Below are 20,638 nucleotides of genomic sequence, written 5' to 3'. Positions count from 1 at the left end.
TAATAATAAAAAAAATTGAGTTATAGTTTTTATTATTTTCTTTAATACATAAACATTTATTTATATATAATTATTTTAATTTAAAAGTAAATTTTTGTATCACCTAATACTTAAATTTGAAAAAAAAAATAATATTAAATATAGAAATATGTATATATATATATATATGTGTGTGTGTGTATATATATATATTTTTTATATGAAGTACGACTTATTTGAATTGACAATACGTACAAGGGCGAGTATTTTCAAAATAGTTGATTTCCATAATAATAAGTCAATGAGAGGAATTAATAATAAAAAAAAAAATTATGAGACTATATCAATTTTGGCCACTCCACTCCATAAAACAAAGGAAGGCGATTTACAATTTTTTTTCTTTCATTATACTGCTAAATAATAACAACTAAATAAAAAATAATACAAAATCGCATTTAAGATAGAGGGGCAGAGCCCGGGAGGGTTAAAAGATAAGGGGTCCGCTGTTTATTTTTTAATTTTAGCGATTACCTGAAACAAAAATTGTTGTACATTATGATGTAAATACACTAAAAATGAAAAAAAAAATATATATAAAATTATACACTTAGTGAGAATGATTTTTAAATATTTGTGCACAATTTTGAAATTTGAAAATAAAAAGATTTGAATTTCAGAGTTGACATTGCTTTAATTGATTGCTGAATTGCAAAATAAGTATATCAATTTATAAATTCAAAGCTAAAATTAAAGTACATGAAGGCTTAATTCTTGCTCGCCTGGTTCGCAGTAGCTAGAAAAATATCAACAAACATTGTTTTTCTTTGTCTTTCCAATTTTTTATTTTTATTTTTTTATATAAAATATTAAAAATATTAAAACAAATGTAAAAAAATTACGATTCAAATTATTGAACATAAAAACAAACTACACAAGATAAATAAACAGAAGCAAAGAAACCATTTAATTGTTTTTGTAAAGTTATTTATTTAAAATTAATTTTCAGTTTGTTATATGAACAAAAATCATAATTTTTTCAAATATAATTTGACTATGGGTTACCTAGGGTGGCTGATGTCTGTGGGGGAAATGGTTGTGGCCCGCCAGCAGCAGCAGCGCCAGACACAGGTGAGCCACCTTGAGGTACAGCAGCATTTTGTCCATCATTATTATACTCCTTTTGTTTCAACATGGTCCAGTCAAATATGTAATCATATTGATGATTTAATGTTCTAAATAGAATGCGGAATAATTGTCTCAAGTACATATAATCTGGAGATTCTTCAAATCTTAAACCTCGGCTGTAATTTAGGAACATGGCAAATTCTGCTGGTAGTCCCTGAATAAACAAACAATTTTAGTACTTTATGATAAACATTTATTAACATTATGAGAAGAAACTATCCAAGAAATAATTTATAAAAAAGAATCAATAGGATTAAACTGAACAAAATAAACAAGAAATATTCAAAAAAAAAATATCAAAATATTTACATCTATACAAGTATTTTCCTAGTAATCAACATAACCCCATTTTTTTTAATTATCTTAAATTTTTTTTTTTTTTTGGGTAATCAGCTTATATTAATTAAATAATTCATGCAATAGGAATATTACATAAATAAGTATTTTTAAACTGTAAAATAAATAGGAGTCAGTTATATAATATAAACTTGAATGATCTTAAAATGTTAATTCAAATTATAAAAATAAGCATTAACTAAGTATCAATTAAAACTCTAAAACAATTATGAACTAAAAACTTTGGTAGGCAAAAATGTATCCATATATTATAATTAATAATAAGTGAATAAAAACTACATAAAAAATGTTCTACAAATAATAAAAGTATGCAAAAATAATTTTCTAAATACAACAACATTACATTAATCTCTTGAAAAAAAAAAACAATAGATAACAATACTTATCTAGATAGGATATATTTATAATACTTAAAAGAATTTTAATAAATAAGAAAATTCTAAAAATGTATTTACAATAATTAGTACCTTACTTTTAAACACTACAATACAATGGTATAATTTAATGATATGCATTTAAATCAGTATTACAATAATGAGAAAAACATGAAAATAAGGTTCCTCAATTTTAAGAAATTAAAACAGACTTCTTTTAAATTTTCTAAATATCACAGAAAATAAATAGATTCAATATCAATCAAAATACAACAGAGTATTTTTAATAAATGTTTTAATTCAGGATTTATTGGAATAAAATAATGAGGAGTAAAATTACTAATTTAAAAAATGTATCACCTTGCATAGGAATTCGACTGGCGTTGACATTTTTTTCTCACTAATTTTTTCATATTTTTGTCTTTTTGTAGCTGCCTAGAAGGATTTAATCAATTTTTAATTATATATTATATAAATTATAATATACTTTTATCAGTAAAATTTATTTTTTAATATACACACAGTATTTAAAATAAAATAGAAACTAGTGTATACCAAAATATCTTTAATAATCCATTAAATTACCTTTAATCCTTGCCATGGCAAACATCCTTTATTAAAATACATAAGTACATATCCCAAAGATTCAATATCATCTCGACGACTAAATTAAAAATAATAATATTATTTTAATAAATTTAGACATTAATACTTAATAAAGAAAATATTATTTAAACATAAATTATTAATTACCTCTGTTCAATTCCTAAATGAGCATTGATAGAAGCATAACGGGCTGTTCCTGTAAGATTTTTATCTTCACGATAAGAAATATGTGTTCTTGTCCGCATATCTCTGTATTTTTTAGCCAATCCAAAATCAATAAGAAACAACTAAAAATAATATGCACATTTACTTTCTACTTCATTAAAAAATTTAATTAAAATAAATAATGATATATTTTTACTTTATTGCAATGACGACCAATCCCCATAAGAAAGTTATCCGGTTTAATATCACGATGAATAAAGCTTTTACAATGTACATACTCAATACGGCTAATCATCTGATCAGCAAGCATAAGCACTGTTTTCAGGGTAAATCGCCTCGAACAAAAATTAAAAAGATCTTCTAACGATGGACCTAGTAAGTCCATCACTAAAATGTTGTAGTTTCTTTCTAGTCCAAACCATCTAAACATAAATTAATAATTTATTACAAAACAAAATGTGTTTTGTTAAGTTAAATTAAATTAAAGCTACATACATTTTCAAAATAAGAGTCATATTTTAATCAAAGTTTAAAAAATTTCATGTTCACTATAAATAAACCAAATTATAAATAATAGTACCATACAATACAATTGCATCTTAACTATAATTAATTAAAGCATAAAAGTTGATAGTAAATATGCATGTAATTATCAAATATTATACATTGGAAACTCCATAAAGATTTTATATTTAAAGTTTATATAAATATATACAATCAAGCAAGGAAAATCCTATAATTTTATATTACATTTATTTTAATTTTAATACATTATTTAAATGCTCTACAGTCGAATTACATGACCATAAATTACAATTAAGAATGTCTTTGAGAATTCTTTGAGAACCAAAAATGCAGTTGAACTAAGTACAAATCTTTATGTTAATAATTATAAATAAAAAACTAAATTTAAAGAAATATATAGGCCAACAATAAGTTTAAGGCAACAATGTAGTTTAGAAAAATTTAATCCAATCTATTTGTATTATATTTTCCTCCTGTAAAAATAAATATTATTTGATACTTATTTTTTATTATATACCTATATATAATTATTTATTTCACCTCTTCAATCTAATATATAAGGACTAATCCCTTTCTCAATCGTTTTTTTATTTAAATAATTATTTTAAATTTTAAAACATTCGTTTTGCCATTTATTTTATAACATTTAGAACAATTAATCATCAATCTTTGATCGAGTGACCGAAAAGTGTATAGTGTCCCTTAAGAGCCCTCGCCTTTACTATGATATGGTAGGAATACATTTGGTTAGTAAATAAAGGCTGATGGCTGTTCCGCCAAGGATGCGAAATCATCAACGGTTATACATTAAAGCACATCTAAGAATTTTGAACTGTGTTCCTTTTCTTTTTTTACTGTTTATTTTATTTATTTATAATTATTTAACATAGTAATCCTATAATGCTATATAATCCCTCGTTATTCACTTTTTTTTTATCCGCGGTTTCGATTATCCACGGTTGGGTCCACGATAACATATATTGATTGCGATTGCGATAACGTTTTACTGTTATTACACGAACACTAGAAATTTATTTTTGACAATAATTGTAGATAATTGTTGTTATATCGCTATAGGTGTAACACATATACATTATATATACTTATACTTATTGCAGATAAATCACAAAAGGTTACCTACATATGCATGATTAATAATCGTCAATTGTTCAGTTATTAATTGATTAATAATTGATTTTTAAAATTAAAAAAAAATTAAACCTAACCTCCCTTTTTACATTGATTTATGGTCTCGTTATCCACGCAGGTTTGCTGGAATGTAACCTTCGCGGATAATGAGGGATTACTGTATTAATTTTGAGGTAAAATTAAGAAGTATTTCCAAACCAATTATTACATTATTTTTTTACATATATAGGTTTATTTGGATATATTTATAGTATTGTTGCGCATTCATTGGTTTATTTGTAGTTTGTTTACTATTAAAAGTGGTTGTATTATCTGGTTATATTATTAAGTGTGCTGTTTATAGGACTAATTTTAAAGCCATCAATAGTCATCCTTAAGTCAACATAAAAAATAATATCCAATAATTTTAACTATATGTTTTTACAGTCAAAAATAGATGATCCATTATCCATAATTAACGATTTATATATTTTAATCAAGGTAATTATATCAGCACTCTACAATGATAAACCTTTTGCAGATTTGTTGAATAATTTATAGGTTAAATAATTTTAGTATATTTTATATGCATAAAAACATAATTAATTTGTTAAGCATGTAAACTTATGAGTTTATTATATAATATATATAATATAATTATTTCATAAAAACGTATACCATATGTTAAAATATAAAAATTAAAATGATTAACTAGATATATGAGTATGTTTGTAAGTATAAAGCTATTAATAGATTTGTAAATATAGCTGTATTTTATATCTTTATAAGAGGATGTCTCATCAGCACATTTGTTATCTTTATCTTAAACACTTGTTACTATATTTAGAAACACGTCCATAAGAAATAATGTATTGAGTTGAATTTTTTATTTGTTATAACATTTTTGAATGTATCACATATTCACTAATCTAATGACCAAATATTTACTAAAAAAAAACTTACAAAATTAGTATTGGTATAGAATGTATTACTTTCTAAAGTAGTATATTTTATTATATTAGTATTATATTATATTTTTAAGTACAATATTTATAAATTAACTATGCAAATATAAAAAATAATAATTTATAAATTATGTTTGTGAGTTTATTTATGATAAGTAAAAATTTTCGTAAAACAATAGCCGCATTAGAATAATCTAAAATATCTAGTATAGAAGTTATACTTTTAATTTAATTTGAATTTCATCATTTCATCAATACTATTATCAACATTTATATCACACCTAAAAAATATAAATATAATAATTATCTTTAAATATCAAAACTTATAAAGTAGGTATATTTATTAATACTTAAAATTAAAACTTTATAGAAATGTATACTTCATAAGTTGTAATATAAAACAATTAAGTTATTATTTCAACCATACTAAGATTGCATAATAAAAGAGTTTATAAGAGGGAAATGTTTTCAAAATGTATTGATAACAACTAGGCTTAGAGACTTCTAGCATTTGCATACTTTTTTTTAATTATTGTTAAATATAGCAGAGTGCGAAATAAATTTGTTTCTCTGTGCCATGATATCAGATCTAAAATTTGAATGTGCATATTTTTGCATATTTGATAGATTTTGCAAGAGAGTGCATATTTTTAAATGTTTATGCTTATTTTGCATATTTTGACAAATTTTCCAAATTTAAAATTAAAAACTATATACATATTTCAACCTATCGAAAGAAAAATATATTAAGAGGACTTAATACTTTTAGTAATATGCTATCTGCAAACTACCTCTCATATCTTGTTATAATTTTCGTGTAAGTATAAATAATACTATAAACCTGTATCGACCGTATAACCCGCTAGATATCGACCGGATGTCGATAAAGATAATAGTTGATATAGAATAATAGATTATTTATTTATTGTCCAGTTCAGTTGATTGTTATCCAGGGTCGTAGATAGGGGGTAGCGAGAGGTGCCTTACCCCGGGCGCAATTCCTGGGAGAACGCAAAAATGAAAATCTTGCGTTTAATGTTAAAAATTACAACGGTCAATGTCGTATATTTTGTTTACAAAATCTTTAACAGCCTTCATATTATAATCAAAACAATCATCGAAAATAATATATAATAAGCACAATATTTTCAAATTGAAAATACGTAAGGGCGCATTTTGAAGTTTCGCCCCGGGCGCAATGTTTGGTTGCTACGGCATTGTTATTATTCGTCGTTGTTTTTGCATCTCGCAATTACACAACGTCGAATCATAAGTAAAACGTCGTACGCGTATATTTTATAATATTGTGTAATGCCGAAAGTAGAACAGTATACGAGTAGCCGACTACAAAGTTTTGTTTCGGAGTTTAAAGATACATTAACATCCGATGAACACGTTTTATTTAGTGTACTATGTGGTCAATTTTTTTTTTAATGCATATAAATGCATATTATAATTCACATTTTAATGATTTTAGAAGTATATTTGCATGCATAATTATGTATTTTTTAGAGCTATAAGTCTCTAAGCCTAATAATAAGTAAGAAGTCAACATGGGTTCTCAAGCTTTTTGAGTAACACCCCCACCAATATAATATTAAAATATAATGATTGTACTCGTATTAATCATTCAATAATCATCAATATCACATTCAATTTTAATGAATTTATTTTTAATGGAAATTTTTTTTTAAAATTACAAATTTTTAAAATAAAGTCTATTATTTTATTATATTTATTTTTTAATTATTGAATTTTAAACTTATTACATTTAATATAAATTAATTAGAGAGTTGGCACGGTGGCTTTAATTTCTTAATGTTTGGTGATAACTGTAATAGAGCACATAAATAAATTATAATATACGCAAATGGAAGATAATACTAACTACTCAATAATACCCGGTAAAATATAAATAATTAAAAATAACATTTTTATATTTATGGTTTTTAAAAATGTTCAAATTTCCCTTGAAATTTTGCAACGCCTCATAGGTCCAGAACAAATGGTATACAGAAATGTCAGAGAAAATTAGTAAACCTAAAGCTTATTTATATAATATATAATAATGGAATATCTAGTCCGATATTAAAGTTTCTAAAATATCGAACAGGTAACAGAAAATAAGTATATGAAAATGACTAGATCTATAATGTTTAATTTCATAATTTTCAGAATTGTTAAGCTACTGATTTTATTCCCCGAGTACTTTATATTTTTGATTATAAAGAGGAGAATATCCATTGTATGTGGAAGTACTATTTTTTAGACGATTATTTTTCGCACAATTGTATCAAACACAATTACAACGGATTTTTATTTATTTACTGGATAGGGACAAGGAGAATGGGCTATCAGTCAGTTTAACTGTGTGACGTCAAAACCAGTAGCGGCTCGTAATAAATATTCTGGGGAGACTTAAATTATTTAACATTAACTCCATAAAACAAAGAACAAGAAAAACCCTTCTATTGGAAAATTAATTATGCTTAATACTTAATTTAATATTTAGTTAACATTTTTAACTTACTTTAATTGTAAATTTTTTTTATAAACTAATTCAAGTCTGAAATTTTTTTTATCTGCGAATTCGCAGATGACGGTGTACAGACGGCACGATGACACAGAAATTATAGTCGTGAACTCAGTTACAATAGTGTCTATAATACGCGGATTATTCTCCCCGGCCCCCTCCGTCCAACATTCTAAACCATTACATGTTATGATTTAATTTTAAAATTTACTGAAATGACGACCGTCGTCAAAATTATTAAAATAGTGTTTCCATCGAAATAACTTTAGGTTTATATTTTGTGGCCTTAAATTTTTAATAATAAATATAGAAAACACTACAACATATTTTCAATAAAAATAAAAATATTTCTATACATTTTTAAATAGTAATTATTTACAAGTAGCAGTTTTCTTTCTTTTTTTTAAGGGGAGACGCAGTCTCAAAGTCTCCCATGACGAGCCGTCCCTGGTCAAAACTGAACAGATTTTGACTGTAACTACACAAAGTTCTATTCGACGAAACTTCAGTAATTTAGCTTGAGTTAACCTGAGCTATGCCTTAGTCCTATTCAGTTCATTTAGGTTAAATGCCGAAGCTTCAGTTTATTATTCAGTTCAGTTTTTTCATCAGGCGAGGATTTAGTTAAACTAACGGATAACAAAGCATGTATGGGTCTCTAAATAAATTGAGATTAAATACGGTACAATATGCATTTTTTTTTCTTTGGAAGTTAAAAATTAATTATCCGATACGTTAATATTTTTATTTTAACTTAATTTCTTTAAGCTATTAAAAACTAAATTGAGAAATTAAATTTTAGAGTATTCTACTATAATTAATTATATTAGGCAATACATATTTTAGTCATAAAATGTATTTTTTATATACAGATTCGAAAAAAAATATTTTTAAATTTATCTTTTACATTTTCAAAATAATTTAATTATTATTGTTCGTGTAACATTACCAATAGGTATGATTTAGCATGTACCAGTTGCCTCCAAAATTAACTTTTTATACGAATTCCCTCTAAAATACAAAATGTACCAGTTGCAGTGCTGTATTTAGACATTTTACTTCTCTCTATGGGGATTTAATAATGATCTAAAAAATTATTAATAAATATTAAAATATTTAATTATCTTTATCTTTTTTTTTTTTTTTTTTTTTGATTTATTTTGAAAAATCTGCCGAAAATGTGCATCAAGATCGTATTGACAGAAAACGTATAGAATCAAAACTTTGAATCCTGCGAATAATTAATTCAGTATGTAAATAATAATAGAATGATTTATATTTTTTACAAAAAATTTGAATAAAAAAAATTAGGTACTCATAAACTATTGAATTCGAGGTAACCTCGAGTTTTTTGCCGATATTTCTTCTACATTTTTAGATATTTAGCATTAGGTTCATCATGATATGTGACATTTACATTAAATTTACTACATTTTTACATATAAAAAGGTATAAAAAATATTATTGTACTTCTGAAGCCACCGTCACAAAACTTTATACGCATTTCAATTTTTAATAGACCTTTTTGATGGTAAGAAAATAAAAACTCAGTCTTTTATCATTTTGTTATAAAATGGATTAATGATATATTAATTAAAAAACAAAAAATTCTGATATCAATGTTTTATTTTTTCTTACTCTAGGTTTTAAATTATAAAATTAGAGAACAAATTTCTGAAACAACCATTAACATTATAAAATCTCAAACAGTATTGGCTGATTTATATTTTCTATAAGATATAGTAATATTTGCAATAACGTTAAAATTAATAAAATAACAAATACAAAAAAATTTGAGTAATACTTAAAATCGATAGCTGTTCTGTGATAAAAAAAAGTAAAAACAGCTTGGAAATAGAAAACGAAATCAACGGTTTTGTAGGAGTGATAATACAATATTTTCTCGCGTTATACTGCATTATACGCAACTCTGCCCGGATGACCTATTAACCTAATTTTTGACTTACATCACCGAAAAAAGAAAGACGAACCCAAAAAACCGCCCACCCTTTAAGTGGTCTAATGTATTTAATAACGACTTCTTTTGTAAAAAAAAAAAACAAAATATGGAAAATAATCATTATTACAAAATACATCTGATTATAGATTTTAGAAGTAACGTTTTATTTATTTTCTGCATAACACAAATTGTTGTATATTTAATACAACTAATCAAATATAGATTATACGTGTATAAAAATGTGTGTTAAACATTAATGTTTGTTTTATATCAGTTCAAAACAGTTATAAATCTGCTTTTGAGGTATCCATAATTTGGATCAGTTGTTGCTATAGAAACACACTACGCAACCGTTTCGGATGACTGATTCAGTACGAACTATATAGAACTATATACGTTTTAAAATTATTTATAGTAATGAGATGAGTATAACAAAAATATCTAGGTATGTGTAACAAATTTGAAAATTCATTTATTTTATATATTTACCAAGGGAAATAAATACTTAAGTTTTTAAATAATACTAAATTTAAAAATTATTTTTTAATAACCTAACCAACTTATATTTAAGATAAGTTTAAGTTTAATATAATATCCAATTATACCTTGAAAAATGTAATGTACTATAATTTTAATCAAGAAATTAAAACAAAATATAATTCATTATTTCTAAATAAAATTAACTGGGGAAAAATGACATTCGTAATTGTTAATTATAGTTGGATAATTATAAACTGATATTACTGTAAAAAGTTTTAGTTTAAAAATAAATAAAAAATTTAATTTTAGTAATAAATTTGATTATATACTTAGCTTCACTAAACAAAAACTAAATTTTAAATAACAATAAAACAACCTATTTATTGCATAATATAATAAATACAATTAAATAACTAAGAATTAAAAAAACTCGATATCACGTTTGTCATAAATTAAAATAGTAATGTAAAACTCTTTCGCAACATAATTCTTTCTTTTCAGATATTGTAAAGCTACTAGCTATTAATTGTACACCATATTTTAAATTACTAAAATACGACCTAATATTTTTAAGTATGTCATCTCGGTATCCAAATAAATGAGTACATTATATTTTAACATTTATGATAATTGATAATTAATTTCAGTAACATGCATTTGTACACAATCCCTTAATAATATCATATTAGAATTACTCATGCATAACTAATGATTAAAAATTGCATTAAATTACAAAAACATTGTCACTGTGTTTTATGAAGTTCTAACATAATAATGTTCAGAGTTTCCCTTTCAATAAATTACTCCAATATTCCAATCTTTATAATTAAGTACATATCAAGGAAGAATTTATTCAAAGTGTTTCGCAATTTATCAAATGCTATAAAATATTATATTTTTTACTTAAATTTATCTTTAAAACGGAACAATGGTCAATTAAACTAAGCTAACAATTATGTTTAAAAAATATGTAATTATGTACATAAATTCAGGTCAATTACTTTACCAGAAGCCTTTATATCAAATAAATAAATAAGAAAAAATAGTTAATTATATTTTATTATTTATTAATTTAAACTATTAAGTTTCATAAAAAATAAAACCTAACCTAACCTTTGTGTATCCAAAAAGCTATAATCTATTTAACTATCACTTAAAATAGACCAAACCGTTGATATTAAGCCATTCTTTTTGGAATAGATAAATTAATAACTTCCGAAATTATTATAATTGTATTATACGCCAAAATTATAATTTCCGTATGCTAGTGATGATATTCAGATAGAGCAAAATATGTATGATACCACCGTCTGTCAACCCTTAATTATAAAACACTAGGTGGTTGTTTGATTATTTGTACATTATAATCAATAATACAACACGGTAATTTAAGTTTTTGTATTAGTATTAAGGACTCTGCATTGTAATATATCGACTTGAAACTAAAAAATTGAGAATGTCGTATGGAACTTAGTCTCATGTTTATTACAATTTTTAAATTAAAAATTATATACTTTTATTGAGATGTAAAAACTCAAAATTGCATTACATATAAAAATAATTAAACAACTCTAAATATCCAATACATATAATCAATTATAACAATCGTCCAGAATATAATAAATTGTCCAGCGGAAAAAACATTTGAATGGTGAATTGTAAAATTAACTAAAAAATTTAAAATCTTACGTACAAAATACGACATTATAAAATTAATTTAAACAATAAAATAATAAATTGTTTATGTTATTAATCACTATTAATATCAACCAATAATATAGCAAAATTTAATACTACAAAATATTTATAAATAGTATGTATAATCCATCATTAAAGATTCGACTAATACTAAATTCGATCCGTTATGATAATTTAATAATTTGGCTAGTCTTTAATTTTTGTCAAAAATACATATAAATCCATAAAATGAAAAACCAAAGATAAACACGTGTGATTCAAACTTAAAACAATTAGCTGTTATGACTGCATACGCTTATTGAGGCTTATTCGCAGCTGACGGGCCTCAGACGAAGACAATGATGATGGTTTAATGGCCCTAGCAACGTTGCCAAGTGACCGGACCCAGCGCAGTACTGTATGCAACGTTGCCGCAATGGTGCGTAATAGAAAAGTTTCGTGATATTATTTCATAGCAAAGAACACCGAACACACCAAAAATAAAATTTGAACAATTATGACTATTAAAGAATCGAACTTGAACTTAAAAAAAAGACAATACCATACTAACTACTTATTTAATATTTTATTATCATCATTATTGGTTAGAGACAAAATACAATAGTAATCGAAAATTTTCATTTGAACAGAACATATTTACAGAAATTAACAGTAGTTTTTACAACTCATAAAAAGAGTCAACCATTGTAATAGTATACCAAATATGTATATATATGAAAATTAAAGTAAAAATATTAAATTATTAAAATTTATCTAAATTTGGTATTTAAATATAACTAAAATAAATGTATTCAATGTTTAACCCTTCTCGCGGCGCTCATGGTAAATTTCAAAACTTAACTTTGAATGTAATACGAATATACATTAGTTATTAGTAGTTCAGGGAAATATTGAAATTATGTTGTTTAATTTTTATAATTAACAAACGAGAAACCTTATTTTTTAACATGCTTTTATAGCTTTGTCAAATACGTAATCCAATAAACGTGCGATCCACATCCTCCTAAATTGTCAAAATAAAATATAGTAATCAATAGGTAATATACCCACATATTTTTACTAATATTAAAACCTACAATAATAATCTTTTTTTTTTTTTTAGTATATTAAACATAAATATTTAATATTTGTTCCGATACAAATTAGGAAAATTAGAATTATTAACATTATATAGTATAATTTATGCTTATTACGAGTTTAAGTTAATATAATTACAATAAAATAAATTTTATTGTCAATTTACTGAATATACATAAGTTAATATAATAAATACAATAAGATTCATTTCACTTGTTCCAGTACACGATAATAATAGGCATAGTTATTTTTAATCATACCAGATAGTTGTTTATTTGAAAAATAAACCACTTAAATTAACTTTAATTAATCTAATCATCATACATATTGTTATAAATGGATACTAGCTAATATTTTCGATATTTTATTTGATAACATAATTACCTAAACATTACAATATTAAAAAATGATACTACTTAAAAAAACCGTTTTCAATATACATTAAAACAATCCACTGATAAAACAAATAGTAATTTATTAAGTAGTAAATCAAAATATATTATAAATAGTCAATAATCAAGTAAATCAAGTCAAGTAAATAATCATTAAAATTTGTTTGTTGGTAAAATATTTAAGGCATTAAATACAACATAATCAGTAATTTAGAGGAAATTTTTGACAATTTAAAGTAATATCAATATTATTTTAATTTTTTTTTTTTTTTTTTTACTTTTATGATTAGGTTTTAATATTAAGAAAACTATGAAATTTAGAGTACAACACCAATGCGATAAATAAAAATTACAAATAAATTATACATTCACCTAAGGTATTTTATTTAATATTTAATTTTTGTACACCATGTTTCATAGGTTTAAACTAAACAAACAATTCCAAGAAATACTTTTGGTTCATACATATTATAATGAAAGTAACTGCAGACAAAGGCACATTTCATCTTTAGTATTTATTACTAAGCCCAATCTAAAATGAGTGACAATATTCAACTATTTGTAATCTCTAAAGCAAGTTTGCTCAGTATAACATAATCTAACTGTACAATTTTTCAAAACTGTATTAAAATTTACTAAACTTATACTCAAATGAATATAAAATAATATAGTTAAGTACTATCAAAATGATTGCCTTGTGGTTTACTCAATTTGTATATTTACTAGGATATTAATAGAAGTTGATAACCAATATATTATAACAAATAATACAAGGGTAAAAATATATTTGGTAAATTTTTTTTTCTAAAAAAAATTCTAAAAATAACTATAATTTAATTTATTAAAATAAATTAAAAAAAAATCTAAAATATTATTAAGACTTTTTTAATGACTTGCCTCATATGTGGTATTCCAACTCCTCCTTGCAATACTTTGTAAAGCCTGCTTTCATATTGTAGCTGAGGGTGACGAGCTTTTGCACTTTCAAATTTTATTGCCACCTCCTAAAATAATCAATTATACTTAAATTTAAAAAAAATGAATAACATTCCTCTGCAAAATAACATTAACCAAAGTGATAATTATAATAAATAATTATTTGATTCATGTGTTATGAACAAAATTTAATCTAGAAATAGTCAATTAAAAGGGCTCTAAAACTAAATAGTTTTCTCGAATAATAAAAATACTTATAAAAATATATTTTCAAACAATAACATTATACCATAATAATAAAATTAAAAATATACCATATCAACAGAATAATAAATTAGGGTTTTTCTATAGCAAAATTTTTTACTAAATAATAAAATTAATCTAAATAAATAGGTATTGAAATACTTTTACTGTTCCAAAAATTAGACTAAATGGAAATATATAAAATAAGAAACTTCATATTACAATTAAAACATTCTTTACCTAAGTCAGAATTTATAAATTTAAACATGAATCAGGTGTGACTAATATAAAATAATATTAATATTAATTATATAATTAAATTGAAATTAAACAATATGTTAAAAAAATCCACAAAAAAATAACAAAATTGAGTATTTATACATAAAACATCAGATGTTAATATATTTATTGAAATAAAGTAAAAATAAATATTATTTAAAAAAAAGTTAGACTATGACAATCATATTTAAAATCCATACAAATAATATGATGTAAACTATTATACACTATTAAATAATTTATATAATTTACAGAATAAAATCAAAAGGAAAAAGATATATTAATGTAAAAACTATTTTAAACAATTTTCTTTGCAGTGTCACATTTATTAAATTTATATTTTTAACAAAAAAAAAAAAAAATGGAAGATTAAAATTTTTTTTTAATAATAAAATACACTGATCTGTGATTAAAAGAGATTGACAAAAGAAAAATAATTGTGGGTTTGTACACTAGATTATAAAAACAAAGTTACCATATTTTATTTATAATAAATTCTACGCAATTAAATATTAAAATAAACTAATAGATGCTGTCCAGTGTCGTATATATTGTGGGGAGGGGAGGTACAGTCCCCCCCGAAATGTTTTAAAAAACTTAAAAATTATTTTAAATGTTTGTAATATTTTAATGATGCTTTATGCTTATTTAGAATTTGCGTCCAACGTCAAATAATTTTTTAACATTCTGTAAATGTAATGTAGATAAGTACCTCTTATGTCTTGTTAGTAATGCTTAGATAGCAGTGATAAGTTAATTCTGTCCATAGTAGCCCCTTCCGGAAATATTTTCTGTGTACGACACTGATACTGTCCATTGAAGTTAATTTTTATAAATAAGTCAACATTGTAATTAAATAATATACACTGTAGTGTTAATCTATTATCAAAAATTCACCACAAATACATATAAGTTTAAGGTGATCTAGTACTTAAGTGTACTAGTCGTAAATTACAAATGCAAAGCTAAAATACAATCATTATTAAATAATACTAGATAAGTGTTTGTAATAAAATTAAACGGTCTAATGATAAAATATCATTTAAAATATGATAAATAAGTAGGTGGATAACTAAGTGTTTATTAAGGTTATAATATACTTGATATATACAAAAAATTTAACACATTAACTTATACATAGTCTATATGTAATACAAAAAACCATTACTATAGTAGTCACTATAGACAATTTATAGACAACCATTTACGTTTTTTATGAAGAAATAGAAATACAATACCAATAGAATTTTTAAATATACAAAATATAATAAAAAACACATGAATTATAATTGAGAAAGGATATTTTTTATTTTATATTTAACACCTTGGAGTTAAGAAGTCATATATTCAAGGTCTCAATTTCAAGGTTTAATATCAAAATTATATATTAAATACATTAATAATATATTAACTATATTGAGATATTAGATTAAGTTTAAATGATAGAATACATTTGTAATTCAAGTTAACTGCAGGTTTTTAATATTATAAGAATAATTAGAAGAAAATTATCTCATGAGTAATATACACTTAATTTTTAATTTTCTAGATATTTTGAATGTAATTTTCATTTTTAAAAATGTTAAAAAATTATTAATCGAACCAAATTTTGACATGAGATTCTATTTATATATATTACTATGTTATAATTATTTGAACCTAATGTTTTATATAACCACTTTTTAACTACTTGAAATAACAATACATTTTAGATTTAAGTACTTGCTTCAATTTTAAAATTAAAATAAACTTAAATATTGGTATCAACTTGAGTTATAAATTATTTAGTCCACTTTTGACATTAAAAAAAAAAAAAAATTATTATTACTTATTTTTCTTTTTAATAATTATATAATTTATTGTAGCCATACTAAATATCAAAAATTAGTTATATGTATAATTTATAAGAAATGTACTTACAATAAAAGTAAAATATATATTTATTAAATTTGTAATATTATATGTATATATATATATATATATATATATATATATAGTACATTATATTTTATATACATCATTATTTTCCTTTTACAAGATATATTACAAAACATGAAATATTTCTTAAAGATAAACTAAACAAATAAAGAAATTTTGATTTTTGATTAACTTTTTTTTAAACTAATTTTTTTTAATTTCTTGGAACTTATCATTAATATTTAAATTTAAATTATGTTAAAATAATATCTTCAAAATTGAATATAATATCAACATATTATACAAATTTGAAATGGATAATGTTTTAAGTAATAAAATGATACAGATATTTAATATATGCAGTAGTTACAAAATTATATTATGATCTAAATATTAATAATACCTAAAAAAGTATATATCTAATTATATATTATAATAACTGAGTAACCCAGCATCATCCACAGAAATACATTTTTTATCTTTATATTAGATAGGGTACTATAGGCAAAAACAAATAATTCACATAAAAAATAACAAAACCCAGTCGGTATTTTAATATCATTAAAATTTTTATGTGTTTCATCTAGGAAGTATTCAACTATTTTATATATGAGAAAAAAAAAGGTAGATTGAAAAAATTACTAGTTTTTTTTTATACAAAATACTAAATGAAACAATGAATAATGTTTAACATATCATCTGACACTTACTATAGTACTATCTTTAAACACAACAACATACTTGAGAAGCTTTTGTTTTTTATTATAATTAATAACTAATTAATGATGAATTTTATGCCTAAAACCTTCACCAAGATGTCCTATAATATTTTAATCATTGTTTTTATTCAATTTTAAATATAAAGATGAATAACTTTAAATTAGCTTTGAATGGGTAAATAATCTAAACCATTTTTTTTTTTTTTTTTTTAATATAATCTATTTTTGTTTTATATAAATTAATTATATTAGTTGCAATCATTAAGTAAAAAGTTTTGGAATGATTATTTGAAAAAAAATTCAAGTTAACTTGTTCAAATTGTTAGAATAGTAAATTTTTATTTTTTACTAAAAAAAAAAATTACATAAAATACAATGAAATGGTTTAATTTTGTAGAATAAATATTCCTTAAATTCATAAATTAACAATTGCTATACATATTTTAAATATTAACATGTATTTCTCGTATTGTTAATAATATGTATTATTAATAAAAAAAATTCAAGGAATATTATATCATACAATATCCATAGGAAAAAAACCTAATAAACAAAATTAATCAAGAATAACAATTATTATTATTATAAATTATATTTTTTTAAGATAATTATAACTGTATCAGTAAAATTAACATTATAAAGTAATATTCATTATTTATATATTAAATTAGTATCAATGAACAGATAAAATCAATTTATGAATTTAATATCTTCATATTTATTATGAGTTTCACAAATAAACTAAAAATCTTTACTTACATTATTTATTTCTTTTATTAAATTTAGAATTAATAATGCCATCTACTTAATACTTTAAATAATTAGTAGGTACATAGTCAATAAATTAATAAATTATATTTCATTATAAGTAAATAATTAAAAAAATGACCATCTATATTTAAGATTTCATATTTATTATGAAAAATTTTATAATCTATTTAAAATAAGTTTACATATGTAAAATTTAAATTTGTTTTATTATATTTTAGCTTTCTGGTGAAAAAACGTTTAAAACTTTCAAAAGTTCACTTCAGATACAAATATATTAAAATCATCCCAATAAATGAAATATCATATATTTGGTATTTCTTGCCCCATCAAATATTTCTATAACCACATAATATACAAGAACACAAATTGATAACATTTAATGTATCACCAAGAATGGACAAATTAAACAATATAAAACTATTGAATGTGTGTGTATGGGCGCGTATGTTTGTCTATATATTTATATATTAACTACAATAGTTAGAACATTATCTTTAGCCATTAGTCACATAAACACATAAAATTATGTAAATACTTATATAGACATAGAATTCCATACACGCATACGCTACACATAACATATATACACTCACACACCAACATTCAAAAAATGGCATGTACACAGTTCGGACCAAAACGATTAAAATAATAAAAAGCGATATATTCACCTCGCCATTGATAACATTCAGCCCGAGGAAAATCTCGCCGAAAGACCCGCTGCCGAGCCTTCGAACGACACGGTACTTTCCGCCACCTATGTAATCATGTTTGAACGTACTGGCGACATTCGACATTTTGTATACGACTTCCAGAACAGTTCTGTTCCTAAAATTGGTTTTTGACGACGCGTCGGGATTTACCTGGGCGCGCGCACAGATCGTTAGGATATTAAAATATTTTACAATCTAAGTTGGTTTGCCGAAAACTTATTCTAATGTTCACATAACGACCGACGGGACTGGAGAAAATCGACGAAAACAAAAAAAAAAATAAAAAAATTATTCCGATTACGTCCGATCGCTTTGTTGTTGTTGGCTCGTCTGACATTAATTCCTCCGCGACGCTAGCGACACTGGCGGTGTACCAAAAAGCCTCTTTTCAAAGAGATCGTGGAAAAAACGTTTCGGCACCACTGTGACTATCATCATCACCACCTCCACCGCGGTTAAATGTTGAATTCAAAGGACTTCTTTGTGGAGAATAATTGGAGTAAACAAATATTAAACCGATTAACCAATTATACTTTCATTATATATTTCTTCAACTTGTTTTTTTTTTTTTTATTATATAATATATCCGCGGCTTCTATGGCTATTGGACGTTACAATTTTTTTTTTTAACTTAATACATAAAATAAACAAATAGATTGGTGCATGTTGGTTACAGGAGGTTGATGATGTGTGTATTTGTGAGGAATTGGCAGAGCTTGACGATCTTCATCTTGTTATTGTTGGACTCTATTGCCATTTGCTACTGCACTACGTTAAACAACAATTATAATCAATGACAATCTCATATTTATTAAGAATACGTTAGATATTAATAAAAATGTAACGCGTATACCATATTATAGTCAGTGAATTTTAATCATCACGCCAATAATTAATACATAAATATTATTATAGATCTGATAAATACATCAACGTAATAAAATGTATTACTTTCCATAGCTTAACTATAAATTATATATTATTTATTAGTATATGTAATGACATTACGACAGAATTATTTTAAAATAAAAGATTAAAAAAAAAATACGCAACACAATATACACATCCCTATCTATAATTGTATTTCTGTGCGTCTACATTTTAACAACAATATTATTATAATGATATATTATGCAATTAAATATTTAAGAAAATAAAATCTTGAATATATCAATTATATAAAACTGGGTTGATGTAACAAAAACTTTTTGTTCTTAATTATCTTAATCAATTAATCATAATGATCAATAGAAAAAATAGTTTACTAGGTATAATATGGAGTCGGTTTATTTTCTCAGATATGAAAATTATGAAATCTCGTTATCGAATATTTTCTTATTTCTGTACATTAAAAATTGTTGTAATAAAATGTATGAGTTGAATTCATAACTTCGATATCATCTGGGGTGAATCCAAAAATGTTTTACGGAGGGAGCGCAGTAACACACTTTCATAATAGTCACTACACAATAAATATAAAATTATATTATTTTAATTTTCATAATTTTAAAATACTATAGTTAGTAGATAAAATTAATTTCGAAAAATAATCGAAAACCCAATATATTATATTATACATAACACAAACAAATTTTTAGTGATTTGGAGGGACGTGAGCCCCCTTCTCCTCCTTGAATAC

The 20,638-nt window shown here is 23.4% G+C and overlaps 1 protein-coding gene across 2 annotated transcripts; it reads right to left on the bottom strand.

Annotated features, from left to right (window-relative positions):
• Positions 1-239: 239 nt before the first annotated feature.
• Positions 240-19,348, bottom strand: LOC112680331 (casein kinase I-like). Of its 2 annotated transcripts, none has more exons than XM_025550388.1 (8): positions 18,958-19,348; positions 14,322-14,428; positions 2,863-3,088; positions 2,649-2,788; positions 2,481-2,559; positions 2,256-2,330; positions 1,042-1,318; positions 240-510 (listed from the first exon to the last, which is right to left on the bottom strand). In XM_025550388.1, exons 1-8 carry the CDS (start codon positions 19,081-19,083, stop codon positions 500-502), a joined length of 1,041 nt encoding a protein of 346 aa, XP_025406173.1. In that variant the 5' UTR covers positions 19,084-19,348; the 3' UTR covers positions 240-499. The 2 variants fall into 2 exon arrangements, with proteins under 2 accessions (XP_025406173.1, XP_025406172.1); XM_025550387.1 differs by having other exon boundaries at positions 434-772; positions 18,958-19,347.
• Between the last annotated feature and the right edge of the window lie 1,290 nt (positions 19,349-20,638).

Source organism: Sipha flava, unplaced genomic scaffold, assembly GCF_003268045.1.
Source record: "Sipha flava isolate LNK unplaced genomic scaffold, YSA_version1 176_pilon_pilon, whole genome shotgun sequence".
Lineage (NCBI taxonomy): Eukaryota > Metazoa > Arthropoda > Insecta > Hemiptera > Aphididae > Sipha > Sipha flava.
Note: the sequence above shows the minus strand (reverse complement) of the source record. Positions and strands in the feature narration are given on the sequence as shown.

What these genes read in the sequence shown, in the direction of transcription:
- LOC112680331 (XM_025550387.1), bottom strand. Translation starts at nt 19,083, where the DNA reads ATGTCGAATGTCGCCAGTACGTTCAAACATGATTACATAGGTGGCGGA. An exon ending in TTGGTCGTCATTGCAATAAA is followed by an intron (nt 2,789 to 2,862) that starts GTAAAAATATAT and finishes TATTATTTTTAG; the next exon opens with TTGTTTCTTATTGATTTTGG. An exon ending in ACAGACATCAGCCACCCTAG is followed by an intron (nt 773 to 1,041) that starts GTAACCCATAGT and finishes ATATTTTTCTAG; the next exon opens with CTACTGCGAACCAGGCGAGC.